Source organism: Dicentrarchus labrax, unplaced genomic scaffold (genome assembly GCF_905237075.1).
Source record: "Dicentrarchus labrax unplaced genomic scaffold, dlabrax2021, whole genome shotgun sequence".
Taxonomy (NCBI): domain Eukaryota; kingdom Metazoa; phylum Chordata; class Actinopteri; family Moronidae; genus Dicentrarchus; species Dicentrarchus labrax.
Genome location: NW_026136721.1, coordinates 33,266,899 through 33,287,271, shown reverse-complemented (window position 1 = coordinate 33,287,271; position 20,373 = coordinate 33,266,899). Strand labels below are relative to the sequence as shown.

The 20,373-nt window shown below is 38.8% G+C and overlaps 1 protein-coding gene across 2 annotated transcripts in view; it reads right to left on the bottom strand.

Moving 5' to 3' along the window:
* Positions 1-20,373, bottom strand: part of LOC127355058 (voltage-dependent T-type calcium channel subunit alpha-1I-like) — a 219,049-nt gene that overhangs the window by 107,938 nt on the left and 90,738 nt on the right. For both annotated transcript variants that reach the window (XM_051385530.1, XM_051385529.1), the window contains one exon: positions 2,247-2,344. In XM_051385530.1, the coding sequence (XP_051241490.1) occupies positions 2,247-2,344 (98 nt within the window). The remainder of the gene's footprint in view (positions 1-2,246; positions 2,345-20,373) is intronic.

The following is a 20,373-nucleotide window of genomic DNA, read 5'->3' as shown; positions in this document are numbered from 1 at the left end:
GTGAGCAAGGTGGAGCCGTAAGCACCATACTCAAACCCAATCTCACAGTATTACAAGTGCTGATCTTTAACTGAAACTGTGCACGGAATTATTAAAACAAGACGTACCAGGCCATGAAAAACTAATCAGTGATCTAATCAGCAGTTTGAAGATGAATTTTTCCAAAAATAAACAGAAACTTTATATATTAAAGTGGCTACTCTAGAATTCCAGTGACTTTACGTTAACATTAACCATATAACATTTGCCATGCAAAGATATTTTAGAAAGAGAGATTTTTTAAAATGATGGAATAGAACATAAAAAACATCACTGAACATAAGCCATGTTTTTTTCCTGAAATGTCCAATATTAAGGTTCTTGTCTATATATCTTGGTGATTACACCTGTTTCTTTCCCATATTACCAAAAAAAATTAAAAAACTCAATTAAAAAAAAAAGAAAATCATCATCGATATTTGATTGACATTATGAGGAGAAGACACATCACATGTTCCTTTGTTCATTAGTTATTAGCACACCATGGAATAAAACAGTTAAATTGTGTTAATAAGCTGAGTTTATGTCCGAGGGGAATTCTCAGAATGTTTTTAGGAACTGTTGAGAGATAAAATGTCAGTGTGGTACTCTGAAAGATCTGTGTAAAATAAGACTCGTAATAAGAAATGTAATCTTATACGTCAGTCAGACTGCAGTATCTCTCTCTCTCTTTCTCTCTCCCTTGTTATCACAAGCAGACATGATGTGACTGTTTTACTTCTGACTAGCCCTAAAAATATCTCTGAAGTACTTTAGGGTTGCTGAGCGGTGATGGTGGTGTCTAATCAATGCCATGTCCTTTCATGTCATTTTTTTAAAATGTTAATTTTAGTATGTTTTAACTGAGATGTTATTGGCATATTTGTACCCATTCTGACTATGGGTCATCCTAACTTTGTACTCTCCCCCTATATTGTAGAAGTTTGGGAAACACAAGCTGCGAGTGCCTTTAAAAGCTTTCCAAATAAACTTTTTACATAATCAATTTTACATACGTTATTTCAAATACATGCTTTTGAGTACGATCCAAAGTAAACACAGAAAGTAAACCCCTAGATTAGCTAATGTAGTAAACTGCATAGGGATCTAGTCACATTCTCATTCTGACCATAGTCTTTTGTGCTCCCTAAATCTGAAGTACTGCCTGCATCCATTGGTGTTTTGTTCGTGTTGAATCATGCGTTTATCTACAGTATCTTCTGCTTCTCATCTGGGACAAGTTTGCGTTCTGTCCCTAAAACTAAACAAGAAGAAGTAGTGTTTAGTTTTTATGTACCTCTCAGCTGGAAGAAACTCCAAGCAAACTCCCAGGTCTGCTCCAACTCTCCGTTTTTTTTTTTTTGGGTAATCCAGGTTGAGCCCTTTTATTAAGTTAAAATTGGGACTATTTAATCATATCTTTCACTGCACTGTAGCTGTGCTGTTATTTTTTTTATCAGTCTGTCTTGTTCTAGCTTATTTTATCTTACTTTTTATTTACTATTTTCAAGTTAACTGTGCTTTCTATTGTGTCGTTTTTTATATATCTTGTCATGATGTATTTTATGTCTTACATATTGTCTTGTTGCTGAAAGAATGCTACACAAATAAACTTGCCACCCATTGTCTGTTGTCACTTTTGAGACAGGGTGCTTCTGATTAAGTGGCTTTATGGCATTGCATGGTATTTATCATTGTATTGTAACAAACCAAACTTTTCACAAATTAAAATCAGTTAAACTTTGATGTGTTGTTCACTGCAGTGGTTAAAAATCATCATGGCTCTATCAGCTCAAAGCCAAATCCCTCTCCTTTCAGCAATTAATGAGTACAGCTCGTTTCCATCTGATCTGAACGTGTTCACAGTCGAGGTATTCCTGGCTAATGACTTATATTCAGCACCACGGACAGCGAATAAACTACCAGGCTCAGGCTGCTCTTGCAGGCAGCTGTCCATGGTGCTGAATGAAAGCCACAGACGTCATTACATGAATGAACATCCTTTCATCTCTCACTTGTCAGATATATAACAGTATAATAGGGTTTTTATTTCAGCATGAATTGAACAATTATTTTAAAAACAGCAGAAAACTCTTTTGATGACTTGGCATCCACTCTTGCCCAAATGATGTACGTACTGCTAAGGTACTCCAAGTCCACTGTCTCCTTTTGGCCAATGGAATGTATTATGTTAAATTCATTTTGGTAACAGTGGTGTTTTAACTTACTTGGCACTCTGTTAATTGCTTTGAGAGGCCGCAATACCCTCACTGTTCTGATGGCGGTGAAGTTGACATTCTGCAGGTCCAGCGAGTATTCAACCATCCTGCAAAAGACAAACAGAACATACAGAAAAACTTGTCAACAACACAAATATTTACAGATGTCCCCAGTCTCAAAAGCAAGACCAATGAAAAAAAAAATAACCACAATAACCACAAAACCCATGTGATCATCACAGAGGAGCAATTTCATTTAAACATACGAGTTGTGTTGATTTAATACACTCCTCCCTCCATGTTTACTTCTCTTAAAAAGCCTAAATAGAAGCACACACACCCTCACACAGTTGGGGTCCCGCTGTGCTGAGCCTAATATGAATTAATGAGCTGGAATTTGTGTACCCAATAAAGCGAGACATTCAAAGAATTAGGTTAGTGGTAGACATCAGCTTACTGTGCTAACAAAAAGAAACTGTCTACTTCCATGTCTTTAAATGCACCGCAGGACAACACAACCATTGATTAGTTTGCAGCTGTACATGAATAATAATGCATGTAGGTGTAAGGCTTTAAATGAAAAAGTTACAAAGTGCTGCAATGGCATTAAAACGCAGGCGTTCCATCCTTTTCACATCGATGGAGGAAGATGTCAAAGTACAGTAGACCTCCTGCATCCCTGAAACTGGATATACCTTTTAGCACATGTGAAAGCATCAAAGTGTATCCTGTCGGTTCACAGGCGTGCTCTAGCATGAGAGGCGTGAGATTAAACCCGCAATCATCTGAGATGAAAGCACAGCCTTGTGAAGGAGCTGGGATTGGAGGTGGAGGGAGTAAACAAGCTTGAAGTAAAACTAGGTGTGGAATAATGGAAACAGAAGGGAGAGGGAGAGAGGGAGTATTTTGCTATTCGACCTATTTCTGACAAACTGTAATGAGTTTGAAAAACATACTTTGCCTGAGGAACGGCAAAAAGAGAAAAAGAGACAGTGAGTGTGCATAGAAGGAGGGAGAGGACCAGAGAAGGAGAAGAAGAAGAAGGAACAAAGGGATGACAGGAGATGGAGAAAGCATGAGATAAGGATGGGTAGATCAGAAGCCAACGCGAGTAAAGCACCATGGGATGATTAAGTGCAATATAACGATGGCAATAAAGCGAGATTGAGAGAGGGAGAGGGAGAGAGCCTGAGGGTTTTATCAAGTTTTGGAGATAATTACAACGTTAGGAATAGAGAGACAGAGAGAGGAGAGCAATATGCACATACCTGGCTGAACAGAAGAAAGCTGCTCTCAGGCTGAGAAAGGGGGGAGGGGGAGAGTTGTCAAGATATGGGAAAAGGCAAGTTTCAGGTATTTCACACAAATATTCTCCAAGATATTCCAGTACTCCATGATAACAAGCTCATTTCAAGGAGAGGTTGGAGAGCAGACCAGATGTTTTTTCAAGAGTTTAAAATGCCCCAGCCAATTATTTGCTTTCGACCTTTTGACCTACGCATCTAGAGAGGAAGTCTTCTAAAACTTTCTGACAGCACAATAACAGTGAAGGAGACAGTAACATAGAAATCCCTCCAATTTTCTGGTGTTCCAGAGGGATTTTCACAGTTTGAAATGGAATCCCGCGAGGTTTCAAAGTTGGAAAACATGAACAAGTTACATAAGGATGTAACTCAGGAGGCTGAAAAACGTGGCCTTGTCGAAGTTCTCCCAGGATTTGGAAAAACTGTCAGCTTCAGTTAAATGTCAAGTTGTAAGAACATAGGTGTTCCCAGAGTTGTACCTCATTTGGAAGCTAGAAAAACTGGCCAAAGGTTCAAAGTTGAAACCTGCATCTGCACTGTGTTTCCACAGGTGAAACAGAACAGTTTACTTCATTCTTTGCAGTCCAGTGACCAAGCCTCCGCACATGCTTCAAAGCATCCATAAGGTGTGGATCTAACTCAGTGAGCCATGACAAATGGATCTCTCCTCTCGCCACCGTATTACCGCAACCTTGGCGGTGACAGGAGCCTGTGAAGCCCTGATTCTGCTATAGCTCCCCACAAATCAGACAAAACCATGCTAGTAAAACACACCGACCATGAAAAGTAAGGTCGGAGTTCGTAGAGTACCTGTATACGGCCATATCTGTGTGAGATTACAGAGGTTAGTATTGAAGTGTGTGGCCATGATCTAATTTGACAGGCAGTTTTCTATGGAGGGAGCAGAGAACACAGCAAGAAAAACGTATGTTGCATTTGAGAGCACAGGATGAAAAGGAAGCGTGTATAATAACAAAGCAAGAATAGAAAAGAAATCAAGAAAGACTGTTGTAAACACACACTGAATATGTACATGACTAGGTGCAGACAGTCCTGCAGTATATGGAGGTCCCCTCTTTAATAGGTAGACATCAGTCAGGGCAATGCCTCTGAATATTATTACCACAACATAATCATTGCAAAATAAACACACTGGTTTTGGCATCTGATGGCGGTAAATAAACAAAATAAAAGGGTAACACTTTATAATGAGTACACACTATTAAGCATTAGTTAAGCATGAATAAATACTGAATTCATCATTTATAACGCATGAATACACATTAGTATGTAGTTTATAAACACAGTTAAAAATGTTTTATTCATCATTGATAAGCACATTAGTTATGGATTAGTAAATACTGAATTCATCATTTATAAAGCATGATTCTGCTGTAAATAGTCATTACTATGTGGTTTATAATCACAGTTATAAATGTTTTACTCTTCATTGTACTGTACATTTCTGCATGCACTTGCACATCCACTTTTCAGACATGTATTAATGATTAGTGACTGTGTTAGCAGATGTTCTATAAAACTCACAACAAATTCATTTTCTAATGATGGCCTATAAACAGTTATTAATGCAGGAATTCACAGTTGCAAAGCACTTACTACTTGTTAATTAAGTATTTTGCGCAAGCTTATCTAAAGTGAGCACTATCTATGGCTTATTAAGGATTTACAAATGAGATATAAAGGCTGACAATGCCTTGAGACTCACAAAATGTTCAGTTATCTTAACAGACAAAGGAGAGACACAACACAAAGGGATATAGAACATATTGTATTGATATTTATTGCAACTTCCCAACATATTGTATGAAGACGAACAAGGGTGGTTTATGAAGACTTGCTATTGTTGTGATCTTATCTGTTTGGGACGTGTACGTTGAGCTCCCGCTCTCAGCACGTCATCAACGTGATGACGGTGGGAGGCGGGATGTTACGTCATATTTACGTTAACTCTCAGAAGTTTCTGACAGTGCAGCCAAGGGGAGCATGGAGAAGCACATTGGAGTCGGCGGCCGTCAGCGGCTCTAGTGGAGAGTATGTGTCTTTGTTTGGTAGCACACATTATGGTTGAAAGCTAACGTTAGCTTGTCACTTGACACTAACAACTAACGTTACTAACGTTACCGTGGCTTAGCCACCACGGGCGGGTCGGTAACGGTAGTAACGTTAGTAACGTTAGTCGGGGAGCGAGGGCAAACACCTGCAGCTGCTGACAAGCTAACGTTATCTTTCAACCATAATGTGTGCTACCAAACAAAGACACATACTCTCCACTAGAGCCGCTGACGGCCGCCGACTCCAATGTGCTTCTCCATGCTCCCCTTGGCTGCACTGTCAGAAACTTCTGAGAGTTAACGTAAATATGACGTAACATCCCGCCTCCCACCGTGTTCAATGTCATGTTTCATTGTTGACCCAGACATATTTTCAGTAAGGCACCTATGTGTGACTGTCAATATAGCCAGATGATTTGAAAAGCTAATGTGGTTGGAGCTCCGGTTGGTGCTGTGCATGTGCCACCCTCAGCAGAGACTGAAAGAAAGGGCAATGGCTCCTTAGCTAATTCTTACTTATTTTGTCATACATCAGATTTATGTATGCTGGGTCACTCTGAGGTTGCTTCTTGGCCAGATGTGGCCCACGGCCCACCAACTGAATGGGCTGGTTCTACACTTTGTAGGTATAGGATGATAGTGCACTGTTTGTATCATAGATATGTGTGTGTGTGTGTGTGTGTGTGTGTGTGTGTGTGTGTGTGTGTGTGTGTGTGTGGATGGGAAGATATGTCCTAATAGCTGGGCTGGTATCCGGAGGGAAAGGACAAAATGAAGTGGACTGAGAGTAAGTATAACTGTACAGCAACGCTTATAGCTGCTATTTCAATCACTGTGTTACAGTACTAAGAAAGGGCAGGTACCTGTGTATGCAGTTGTGTGTGTGTGTGTGTGTGTGTGTGTGTGTGTGTGTGTGTGTGTGTTTGAGTGTGGTGGGGAACGTAATGGGGATTTGTCATTTTGAGCAATTTACTGCAGCAATTTTAGATAAGACAGTTCATTTTGGCCACACAAACACACACATATGCAATACATACACAGACACACACATACACACACAATGACGTTCACACAGACACACAAATGTAAAGACAGTATATCAAAAACACAGGCACAATGACACACGCACAAAAACGCTACCCCTGACACACCTTAGTTTTTCACACACTGAGCAGATGTGCAGAGGGGTAACCTCAGTATCACACCCAAGTACAGTCACACACAAACACGAAGGTACACAAAAACTCTGAGTAGAGAAAGTGCTCGGGGCAGACTCTGGGCTCTCAAAAAGCTGTGTCAAATCAGAAGACAGAGGGCACACAGTTGCACAAACACACACACTCACACCCCAACTTGCACATGCACGCTCCTGAAGAGCATAGTTATGTAAGCCTTGAACCCACACGCTCTTACAGTACACACACATACAGGCCGTCACTCTCAGACACACACACACACAGACACTTTTACAAACACACAAGTCAAACTAAATTTAGTGTCTGTCTGTGTTTGAGTTAGGACTACTCTCCAACCAAACAGCTTCATGAATATTTCAAAGGAGGGACGAGATTACTTTTGTTCCTAAGCGGCGTTAGATGGGGGGAATGTGGGTTTTTAACCAGTTCTTAAACATCCTCCTTCTCTTTTTGGGTTTTCTTTCTTTGGTGTATCTTCTCTTGAGGGAGCTGCTGTGTACTTTATCCCCCAAAAGGGCTGTCATAAATTGGCATTATGAAATATTCTCTCAGGAGAATGGAACAGTGGGAGTGTTTTTCTCCAGGGTTGCCCAGCTGGTTAAAGAGGAAAGCTTTGAATGTTGGAGATGATGCGGGGGTAGGCTTTGAAACACTAAACAGGATTCAGGAGTACATCCATGTTGAGTGAAAAATTCAATATCAAAATGTATTTAATTTATCAGCAAATAACTTTTTAAGGACACGATTGTAATGGTTTGAATGGCCCACAGGGTCAGGCAATTCAACTGCTTGTTAATAAAAGTCCAAAAATAGAAGAATACCAATTCACTGGGAATTAAAAGAATACAGTTTATTATCAGTCAGTTAAATTGTTATACAAATATGTGTCAAATGGGATCATGATACTCTTTTTAAACAGTAGAGGGTGCTACTTTTGATGCCACTTGCGTCTGTAGCTGTATTAAAACACAAAGACATGGTGACCACAGATAAAGACTTTGAAATTGAGGATAGATATTTAAGTCAGAATACGAAAAAGGTAAGAATTTGACGGACAGGACATGGCAGGAGATATGAGGCTGTGTTCAGTAGTTAAAGGGTTTCATTTTCAGTTTCACTTTTAGAAAGAAAAGGAAATATGCATTGTTTTGCACGTTTATACCCTAGCTCAGAAATTGAAAATTATTCTTTTTTTGTCTGAGAATGGAATCTCTTTCAGTCATAATTTGTCTTGAATCTCATTTGTTTAGAAAAATCATATCATGAACCTAGTATTATGAATTGTATGGATTGTGAGTTTACGTACATTGCTACAATTCATACAACTCCTTTTCAGACAAATCCTGTCTATGGTAAAGTGCGCCGTATACATTTTTGCTTAAATCTAACTGCTACCCAATTGCAAATAATCATAATCAGTTTTAGTTTTTTCTCATTTATAGTTTAGATTATGGGTTATGTTTCCTCCTCTCAGTGACGGTTGACTAAAGAATCCCAAAAGACATTAGATTTGCACATTAAAGTTTTAGCATTGGACGAAGGTTATGTGTTCGCTTAGAGCCCCTCTTCACAGCAAGACATTTTTTTTCCCTTTATTTAAATCAAATTAACGTCATGTTCCCAACAGTGTTAATTATTTTGCCATGGCACAGTGATCTTCAAAAGCAACATTCACATCAGTCAGTGTCAAACACTGCACTCCTTCATCAGAGTTTCGTACAAATAATGTCTGCTTTTTAAGTGCAACCATAAGACCAAGAGGGGAACTAAAAATCATCTCAAGTTGCAATTTTCCGTAAAACTAATTTTATTAGTTATTCATTTCAGTAACCTTAATCTATAATTTATATGATTAATGGCATGTGTTAGCACACAGAGAAGCACATGTACACAACGGTGCTTTGAGCTATATGCTAACATCAGAAGTTCTAGGTCTTTGATGCCTTTTTGTCCTCAGTTCACTCGTCTTATGACTTACTCTTCTGTCAGCACAGATCCTGTCTCTCCCTTACCTGACCTTTCCCACCCATCTCCACACCTAGACCTCATCGCCCTCCTGAGTCTTTTATTCATATGTCACCCAGATCTACCCTCTGTTAGATTGTCTATTGTTACATCCCTAGCTTTCAAAAGTCAAAAGTGGTGGACTATCATGTCCAGGAAACTTTGTTAAGTTTATTTATTCTGTTTTGTCACGTGTCTATGTTGTCTTGTAATTTCCTGTTTTATTTTGGTTCTACTTCCTGTCTGTCTCTTGTCACCAGCTTTACTTTCTCCCTTTGTCTCTTTTCCCGCTCCTGGGATTACCTGTCTCCGCCCTGATTGTTTCCACCTGTGCCCTTACCGTGTGTGTGTGTGTGTGTGTGTGTGTGTGTATATATATATATATAGTCCGTGTCTCCCTTTGTCCTGTGCCAGTTCGTCTTGTCCCATGCACCAGAGAACCAGCGCTTTATCGATCCATGTCCAATTGTCAGGTCTTGTTGTTTTGTTACTTTGTTTGCTCGTGATCTTCTGTTTGTTTTCTTAGTCATAGCAACACCTCGAAAGAGTGATTTTCTGTTTGTTTTCTTAGTCTTAGCATTACCTCGCAAGAGTGTTTATTGTTTTGTTAATAAAACTTTATTTTGATACTTTTGTCTGAGTTGTGCAATTGGGTTCTAGTCCATAGTTCGGTCGTGACATGGACTGACGGACTGACTGACCGACATTACCATCCATACCAGAGCCACAACACCAGCAAGGCTAGAAATGAGCAAAACACTGCTAATTCACTGCAGTGTAGTTAAGTGAACAAAAGGAGGAGACTAACTTAACATGAATTGGCTAATGATGGAGAATCGTAAAAAATCAGTAGCTATTACAACTAGTTTATTTTTTCTCATAGTTGCTACATAAGACATGCAGTCATTTGCAACACTCCCATACACACACACATTACAGTTCGCCGGCATTAACAGCAAAAGTCCATCTGTTTTTCTTGAGTCACATTAGGTTCAACACTACCAAAAAGCTCTCTAATTGGTGATCCAAGCCGTGGATGGCCTTGGAAAGCAAAATAATGCAGCTAAATAGATATTGTAAATTTGGGCAATTCCGCTGGCTGTACACCGCCCTAACAGGCGAAAATACACTAATATGGCAATTACCAGAGAGCACTAAATGTCTCATTTTATGCCAACAGTCCAGGCCAAGCTCCCTCTGGAGAAGATGGCATCAATTATTAAAATGAGATTAATGGATGCAGTAGATCTTCTGTCCCAGAAGAGGTTTGCAAGTCAGAGAAGATAGAGGGCCACACACACGCACACAGACAAGTGAGCACATAAGACACACACTCATTTACAGCAGCCCTGTAAGTACTAATTTCCCTCTTCACCTTTTCTCTCCTCCCCTCCTCTTTTATCCTTACTACTTTATCAACTTTTCTAACAAACCTCCTCTTACTTATCTTTCTTTGTTGCTTAAATTCTATATCTCAACTTTTTTCTTTTACATCATCTTCCTCTTTATTTCCTCCCTCTCAGTTTAGTTGTGTGTGTGTGTGTGTGTGTGTGTGTGTGTGTGTGTGTGTGTGTGTGTGTGTGTGTGTGTTTTCTCTATCTCTCTGTGTATTATTTTCCATTCTCACATTCCTACAGTGTGTTGTCTGGTGTCAGAGCTCTAATGAGCTACTGTTACACCTCCAGCTGGGTACAGATGCTCATACACATGTCCCTGTGTGTGTGTGTGTGTGTGTGTGTGTGTGTTTGTGTGTGTTATGCATTGACATGTGAATATCTTGTCAAAGATGAAAGCCAGCAGTCTGTTGAAGCTGGCTGGTCACATTACCCATCTCTCTTCCCACATCTCTTCCTGTTAGACTCTACAGACGTCATATTTAAACCTCTGACTTTATGACATACTATTTTGAATAAAAATCAAAATAACATGGCTGAACCGGGTTTAAAGGAATAATCCTATGTCTTCTTACTGAAAGTTAAATGACACAATGAACCTTTCTGTTCATTCAGTACAGCTGGGATGAGTTTAGCCTTAATTAGGACAAACAAAAGCAACACGGGAAAATGGCTAACCAAGCTTCATTAAAGGTGCCCAGTGTATTTTCACACTGTAGTCAACAGTAAGTAGCTATAGCTTGCTTGAAAAGTAGAATCATAGATGATGTCAATTTGCATATGCACAATATCTTTACACAGTGATCTCCATTATCATAACATATCAAAAAATGTCAAACATTTCAAACTTCACCAGCTCCGTCCAGCCCTCACTGACAAGTTGATATAGTGTACAAATGGTAGCCACTAGTATGTTTCCCCTGCTTCCAGTGTTTGTGCTATGCAAGGCAAAACACATCGCCCAAACCCAAATTCTTAGGAGGAGAACATTTTAGCAAAGCTTAGCCACATTATCAGACAGAAAGCAATGTAGAGATCATGTAATTTATATTTCTATTTTAGCTTGAAGTACATTTTGTAATTTTTTTTATAGGAAGCTATATAAATTTTAAGCGTCAGTGACCTAAATTCTTAATTGAAGCTCTGACTGTATCTGGGTACTACTTATGCTACTCAGTGAAAGCGCATCCATCATCAAAGTGAACGTATAACACCCGGGGGCCATTTAAATATACATAAGGGAAATGTTAAGGACTCAGGGGGACAACCTGTAAGTAGCAATGCACATCATTTTTATAAAAATATATTTTACTACTCACATCTAGTTCATGACAGCTTTATTTGCCTTTATTACACCATGCCAGGATTATTTACTTGTAAAAGTAATTACCATATGAAAGCTTGTTTTACTATAAGAAATGAGCAGCCACTACAGAAACTGGCCAGAGCTGAAAAAATCACAGTATTGACCAAACTGCTTGACTGATCGGGAAAAAAGTAACCAGACAAGAAATTACCAGTATATATGTATAGTTGATATTAGTTAAATGATACTTTACTTAATCAGCCACGAAAAGCACACACATCTGTTTAGACAGTTGGTGCTATATGATACCAGACTGATTCCCAGGCTTCATTTACTATATGCTTAGTGTCACAAACTATTCAGGATGATTCAATAACCTACTGCCTCATCTTCCAACTAAAGTAATTACAATATGTGCATATGGCAACATGTGGACCCAAACACATTGCGCAACCACATACATGCAGAAAGACTGAGCTTTAGCAAATACAACATTCAATTTACTGTATGTGCATCATCCGTAAACATCCAAATTAGTGTTTGCTTTTAGACTGTATGTATGCAGTTTAAAAACACATACATGTGCACACACCAACCCCTAATGTATTGTACTTGTGGTAGAGTAATTAGCAATTTTTACACGTTTGCCACACTTAAAAGAACAAGCCATATTGCTGCAGCATGCGTTATGAGCATGTGACACCATATGGTTTTGATCCATGATGGTGTCATCCTTTGGCATTGTGGTGCTTTTCTGTTTGCTTTCTGTCAGCTTTTGTGTTTTTCTTTTGTTCTACCAGTTGATTATATGAACTGCAAAAAGGGCTAAAGGACTACAAAATCTAATTTGTGTAACATCATCATCTGCTATCATGTGTAATTACGTACATGCAAACTGTGTAATGTGCAAGTATTGATCAGCTCCGGGAGACAGCCACAGCACAGCAGCCCCCCTCTCGCTGCATCCAGATGTAAACCAACAAGTTAAAGGTAAAGTGGGAAAAAGATTGCAGCTCGTAAGACCGGCACGGTTTGTCTGTATTTTGATCTACTAGGAAATCTGTGTGCTGGTATAGTGTAGTCTGTTGTAGGTAAAAACAAACAAAAAAAAAGGGGATCAGGGCAGGGCATTAAATGGTCTGTTGTCCATGAAGGGTTTGCTGGCATTCGTCCTCAGTGGGGTTGAACACTGTTCTGTTTTACTGAGTAATGACTAGATGATAGAGTGCCTGATTCAGCACTACAGCATTAGGTTCTTTCTATTTAGTGCTGACAGGATTGTAGATTCTTGCAGCATATGCTATGTGAATCAAAAATCAGTGTAATGACTCAAAGGTTTTGTCAATGTGAGAGTCATTCACAGTACAATCACATGCAAACCCTTTTATCTACCAAGGGAATTCACCTCTATTATATTAGTAGCCACCATGGCACCACAACTGTAGAATTAATTGATTTTGTTTTCTAATATCAAATAAGAAACGACACCACCAAAGTAAAGACAGCAAGTGAAGGTCAACACTGAAGGAAACAAAAGGCTTAAACACCGCTACAGTTCAATACCACAGTCATACTGCACATTAGTCCCCCTTAGGCAGTTAGATCATATCTTGATCAATCCAAACAAATATAAGAGAAACACTTGATTAGGAATTGGTTTTACATGGGTTAATTACATTGAAACTCAAAACAAAAAAGACCAACTCAGAATTTCGGTCTGCACATGCATAGTCAAAAATGCTAGATGATAGATCAAATTAATAAAAAAACTGACATTTTTGTAAATTGTAAGATTTTAAGCTGTTTTCTATGAAATTAAGTATCATTCCCAATTGTCTTTTAATTATATACTCTAGGTCAAATAGGATGCATTTCAAATTAATCAGATTTGCAGATGACACATTGGTGTGATCACCTTATTTTTAACTTCAAGAACCTGCCATCCAATATTTCAGAAACCTACGAAAGCAGACAACACTTATTTCTGTCAAAGCAGAAGGAGAACATTTGATATATAAATATAGTTCTGCCAACGCAGATCAGGATCAATTATGGTCTCCCATCTGTTCTCCTTACCAGTACAAAGTTTGGCAGCTCAGAATATAATGGGGGAATAGTTATATACTGAGAGCATATGTTTGATATATGAAGAACTGCACTTATAGTACACAAATGTAAGCACATGTACACATATCCGTGTAACATGAAAACAATACCAGAAGAGAGAGAAACAGATTAACCTTGCGAGGCAGCTGTAGTCACAAGATTCCAAAATCACAAGAATCCATCTTGTCAAGCTTCAAGTTATGTGCTTGTGTCCAGCCACAATGGCACCAGATCATCATCTCGTGAGAAAGTACTTGCAACTATGGCATGAGCTACAGGTGTGGTTTAGCACTAGGTGACTGTTAGTTCGCTAAAGAGGTTAAAGGAGATGCTACTATCAGTTATATCAGAACTGCAGAGTATTTCTTCATTTAAAGAAGAGGGAATAATAACACTGAAGGCCCTTTTCAATGGAAAATGTGTTTCTCCTCTTCTCCCAACTGGCTTTAGTAAGAGTTTGACTACAATATATGGCTGGTTATTAATGGTACATTGATATGATTAGTTGAGTTTTCAGCAATGACTTCCCAGATGATTCTGTTAAACAAATCATTTTGTATATAAACAGATGGCAAAGATTTAAAAATAAAGAAAATTATTATTCTTACGAATAAAGGGACTCTTTCATCATCCCAACCGTTGGTTGTGCTATGCTTACATTTAAATATTAGCAAACCAGATTTCTACATCAATTTTGAGAAATGTGGGACTTTTCAGAAGCATACTAAATCAACATTAGGGAGACAACATTGTATGCTTTACTTTTAGAATTCCTGGAAATTGCAAATGACAGACAGACTGAAAAACAAGTAAATCCTAAAACTAAAACCAAATACAAAGCCAATCATTAAAGAGAAACAGCAGAGTGCCACTGACATGAGAAAAATGCTACCTATTATTTTTACCCTGGTATATAATAATTGTATACATTTACATTTCAACAATGCTTTTGGTTTACTATTGTCTAATTTAAAAAAATAATCTGACTATTTTTATTTTGAATGTTTTTAAGATATGCTATTATTACCTGGGACTGACTGAGGGATGATAATAACCACTAGTTCAATTCCCTGTGTTGTCTAAAGCATGAGAGGACCCAATTTACTTTAAACTGCAGTGAACACTGTCCTCTTGCAGCAGAAAACAGGCGTTGCTCTATTCCATAGCAACAATATTTTGCTGTAGTGCAATAGTTTATTATCATTATTTAAAAACATAACATTAGTAGTAGTAATAACATTTAGTAATAAGATTTAAGGTGGCTGTAAAAACTGATAAATTCTTCCTGCCTTAAGGACCAACTAATTTGAAACAATCTACAACTGTAAGTCTCACCCAATGACAAAAATAAAGCACCTTTTGTAACCTAAAAAGAATAAAATATGTGTGGAACACAGGATAATTTGCCACTGTGGTAAATCTTTCAGCAACTTCTGCGCTGCATCACCCATCAGAAGCCAATCACACAACCAGCATCTATGGCTGTAACAATAGTGGCACTAGCAGCAAGCAATTGGCTGGTTCACACTGCACATTGAACAGTGGTGCTTCTGCTAAAATGGGTAATGCTCTGAGCAACAGAGGACAGTCCTGGTTGTCATCTTACAATAGGTTTGATAAGAATGCATTTAGAGCCCAAAATGTGTAAATTTATGAGCCTTGACATTTCTCCTATAATATGCTTTGATGTCCCTTCCTTTTTCCGTTATATTGCTAGTATTTTTCATTCATGCCCTCTCAACACATCAGTGTGTCTTTACCTCCACCTCTGCTGAGTGTTGGAGACAGATAGAGGGCGTGAAGGGAGAGAGGAGGAGCTGAGAGAATGAATGGATCCTGGGAGAGGAGGTGTAAAGCTGGGCCTGCACTCACAGATAGCCTCTCCGACACTACCCCAGATGACAGACTATCACAAAGGGATACACACACACACACACACACACACACACACACACACGTTTAAATATACAGTAGGCACACATTTGCACTCACATAGACACAAAGAATGACGACCATGAGGGGGCAGATTCTTGTTTCAGTTATACAAACATTTCTGAAGTTGCATTGTGGGAAAAAAAGCTAAGAGGAAGAGGGTAAAAATTGGTTGTTCAGATGAACAAAATGTTTTTGCCAAGGAGGGTTAGAGATTAAAGGCCAGTTAAAGTGCTCAGAGAGGAGGAGGTTACTGTGAATCTTGTAGCTGTGTTTTCTAAATGACAAACAGCAAAACAGCTAGGTCTAGATTTCAACTTGCTGAATCCGACCTTCAAAAGCATGAACGAGTAATACTAGAGATTTATAGCTAAAATGGTCACCTGCTCCCTCTCTAGTGTGAAGGATTAAGTGGCATCTAGCGGCATCTAACTCCTTCGCTTCACCCTTCCCTTTCAAGCACAAAGGAAAAACTATGGTGGTCATGAAAGACGCTACAAACACAAACAGCCCTATCTAGAGCCAGTGTTTTAGTTTCTTCGTTCTGGGATACTATTGAAACATGGCGGTTCTCCTTGGCAGACTCTATGGAAAGCGACCTTCAATCTAACGTAACAAAAACACAATTTTTATATTTTTAGGTGATTATACACTAATTAAAAATGTAGCTATGCATATAATATTCCATTTCTGCCAATAGATCCTCTTGTTACGATCATTGGTCATTCATGAGTCATTTTAATTCACGCATTTAATTTACTATATGTTTTGATGAGAATTTGTTCACTTGTGATTGCTAGTTAACTTTGAGTCTAAAAACTGGTTCTTGAACTATTGACACAGAGGTTATTCTATGCCAATCTTCTTTGCTTCCAGTGCAGTTTCACATCCAAAAATGTTTCTACAACTAAACTTCCAATCTTCTCATGCAGGCAAGGTAGCGGCCCTAATTCTGAGCAATGGTAGGTGCCAACAGATACAGACTAATGGCAGAAAATACACAGTCCTATGACTGTAGTGCCTTCTTGTGGTTTACTGTCCTTTTCTTTCTATTCTTCCCTGTCCACTCTGCTGCAGGCGAACACAGTGGCGCACAGCTTCAACAAATTAGGATCAGCGTCACTCATTAGAAGTAATGTTATTATGGCGACCAAGAGCCAAGAGCAGCTGTATATATAATCACCACACAGAAGATGTGAACATGGAGAGACAGATATCCTATGGCGCTGGTTTTGTTGTGCATAACAGAACTGCCATGATTATCTCAGCTGTAAAAGACCTCAGAGAAAAAAATGATGAATAAGGAAATGTATTCACTGTGGTTAGTTGTTCAATATGAAAAAGATCACAGTAGCTTCCGAGGTTTCACTGGGTTATGCACCAATTGTATAATGCATGTGAAGTATGTGCTATAGAAAAAAAGATCTTTCAATTCAACAGTGCATGCAAGTGCACATACAGACACATTCAATCCTCATCAGCTTGCAAAGCACACATCTTGTCCTTCAACTCCCAAAGGGTCTTACAACATGTTGTCTTTTACACATTAACAATGTGGAGAGGTTTGCACTCTTGACTCCATGGCCTACAAGGAATGGACCCCTCTTTGCATCTGAAGAGACTCTTTTATGGTGTTATGTCAGAGTGAGGGAGTGAAGTGGGAGATCATACCAGTTTTATACATATTTTTATACATTCATATGTCTACCCTTCACATTTTTTACACACAAGAAGACTATATTTAAATTTGACATGATGTTGAGAATAAATAAAAGAAAGAGAATACCTAAATATATTTGACTCTACTATAAAATATTGGGTCCCTTAATAAATGATGGGTTCACATAACAAAACATTTATACTATTACAACATGGGATAAAGCTAAATTACAGCTGTGACCTGGTTTATGCAAACAAATCTTGCATCAAACCAGTTTGTCGGGTTACCAAAAGACACCTGGCTAATACTTATCTACATTTATGAATTCAGCTAGACTCAGTTGTTTTTGAATGTTTAATATCACCGGTTCCATGTTAAAATCACTTTTAAAACACAATCCAGCACATGTCGCTTATTATAGAAACCATCTGGCTAACGCAAAATCACCTAAACCGGTGACACACAAATGCTCATTTGAGTCATAATGCACAAGAGTGCAACATGTGAAGCTATCAGCTGGAGTTTTGTTTGTTAAAATTAAAAATCCCTAACAAATCTGTGGGAGGTTGTGCCTGAGGGATTTGCTCAAAAAGCAAGCTTTTGGTTTAATGTTGGACACCTGCCTTCAAACATCATGCTTGCACACTGCTCCATACAATCTAACTGTGTGCAGGGGCCTGGTTTAGCTGAACAGGCAAGCTAAGCAGGGCCTGGTGTGGAACTCATGCTGCTCCTAATCCCTTTCCTGCAGCTCGCCTACTGTTTGTGTTTGCAGCACACTAGTTCCCAGGGGTGCAACGTTTTATCACGCCCCCCTCCTTGCAGCTTCATGCGCTGCATGTGGTGGATGTAAGACTGGGGAGTAATTGGTGGTGGTGGCAGTATCGCTCTGGAACGCAAGCGCAGAGCATTGGGGTTTGGCGCACAGAGACGAGTCGACAGATCTCTGTGCCTGCCGCTTAAGGGATGGTGACTGAAGGAAAGACGAGAGGGAGGGCGAGGAAAGACATATGAGCAGAAACTGTGGGATCACAGTCGGGGGAAAAGGACTAGATAAAACATTGTGAGAAAGCAAGGTGGAGGCAGCAGTATCTTCTCTAGCCTAGGGGTTGGAAGAATGTGCTGGTGACTGTTGAAATTTACGGAAAATCTAAAGAAACCAGGGCAGTAAAAGTGAATGAAAAATGTTCACCTTCCCTTGAGGAAGAAATAGGAAGAGAGGGATGAAGAGAATGGCAGAAAAGGGGAAGGAGGAAGGGGAAAGAAAAATGCAAGTTAAGTTAAAAATGGTGAAAAACTACAGGGGGAATAGAAAGGTAAAGCTTAATAATAATTTAAAGAAAGATGTAGCAGAAATATATAAGTACAAACATTTACTTTACACCCAATATTTAAAACAATTATTTGAATATTAATTAAACATAAACATAAACATACTATTTTCATGTTCTCACCGAGATCTGAAATGTTGCAGAGGGCATTGTGGGAAAAGAAAATGTCAGGGGAGAAAGGAGAGCTTTTTCCAGGCACGTGTGTTTTGGCAACAATCGTAGTGTGAGGCAGTTAGAGGACGAGCATTCGCAGTTACAGTACATCGATTTTTTTAAGTTTTGTTTGGCAATCCTCTCTCCGTTAGCATTTTGAGATGCTTTTCACAGTAAAGTCCAAACCACATACATGTGGAGTGACATCTGGATTTCTATACAGTATAACCCTAAGCCATCCATAACCAAACCCAAAGATACAGGGGTATTTGAATCCACTGTTTACACACATTACACAACAATTAGCTCATTAGCTGCAATATCGCACAGCTGCTTTATTACAAACTCCACTGATTTTATACATAAAATCTGTTTTACTAGTCATGGGGAGTTCTTCTCAGCCTGTGAAAACAGCTGTATAATGTCTTCTATGGCTCTGGAGGAGCTTTTTCAAGTCAGAAATTCACCAAATAACCCATCAGGGTTGTCTCTGTTTGGGCAAAAAGGGTGCAACCAAAATGAAACATGCCACTCATGCTAACTTGAGTCAACAGCTCTGCACCGCATGTAAACACATTATCATGTACAAGCAGAATAATGAACAATACAGACTTATAGATGCATATCACCTGGAAATGCACTGTAGTGTCTCTGACACTTAGAAGCGGGAATACGATGAAATTATAGTATCTCAACTACTTTGATTATTAGCTGATAATCATGTCATTACAAGTAGGTTTTCCCACTCTTTTCCTCTTTACAAATGGGGTAGAAACTGAGCACAGCCAGAGACTATGGAGTGTGTACAAACCTGAGGAGTGGAGTTTAAAAGATCTGGGCCTTTTTTAGGCAAGGAGATCTAAAAAATATATATATGTTATTGAGTTTTTATTATTGGAAATGTAGGACCGACAACTTCTGGAGATTCAGCCATACTAGGGGCACACGTTTAGGATATCTCTGCCCATGCTTACCTACATTTTAAAGCATTCTGTTTTTTGAAGCGATCTCTTTTGAGTCCCCCAACTTGAAACTATGGAGGTGTAATACTAAATCTCTAGAGTACCCTTAAGACATTCATCAGAGTGAGTAATACTGTACCGTCATAACAGCACTATCATTCAACTAGTAAATTATTTTTTGTACACAATTAAACAGGTGTTCTGTGTGTTTGATACAATATACAGTTTGGGACAACTGAGAGCATGCAAATAGTACACTGCTTGTTTATATATACATTTCTAAATTATATAAGTTTCTAAATTATGACTTAATACCCTTGAAAACATTATACAGATGCTGCTGTATGGTGTTTGGAAAGTCTGCAACATGATGTAGAATGCCTCTTTAAAAAGCTTCAGCCAACAGAAGACACAGATGTTAGATAATTCCACAGCATCCCCAGACAACCTGGTTGACGTCTTGGTGGGGATCTGTTTACTGATCATGGGGGGGTTCTACTCTGCATGCTAATCGTCTTGTAAAAAACTCGAGAACATAAAAATGATAGGATAAAGCATGATTGTTTTGAGTCATCAAATCATGTTAATTACTTTAATTCTTATGTGCCAAGAGATAATGTGGTACCCCAGCTTTGGAAATGTCTGCGTCTTGCCAGAGCTTTTTCTGTTGTGTTCCTTATCCTGTCACCAACTCTGTTTTTTTACTATCTAGTTAA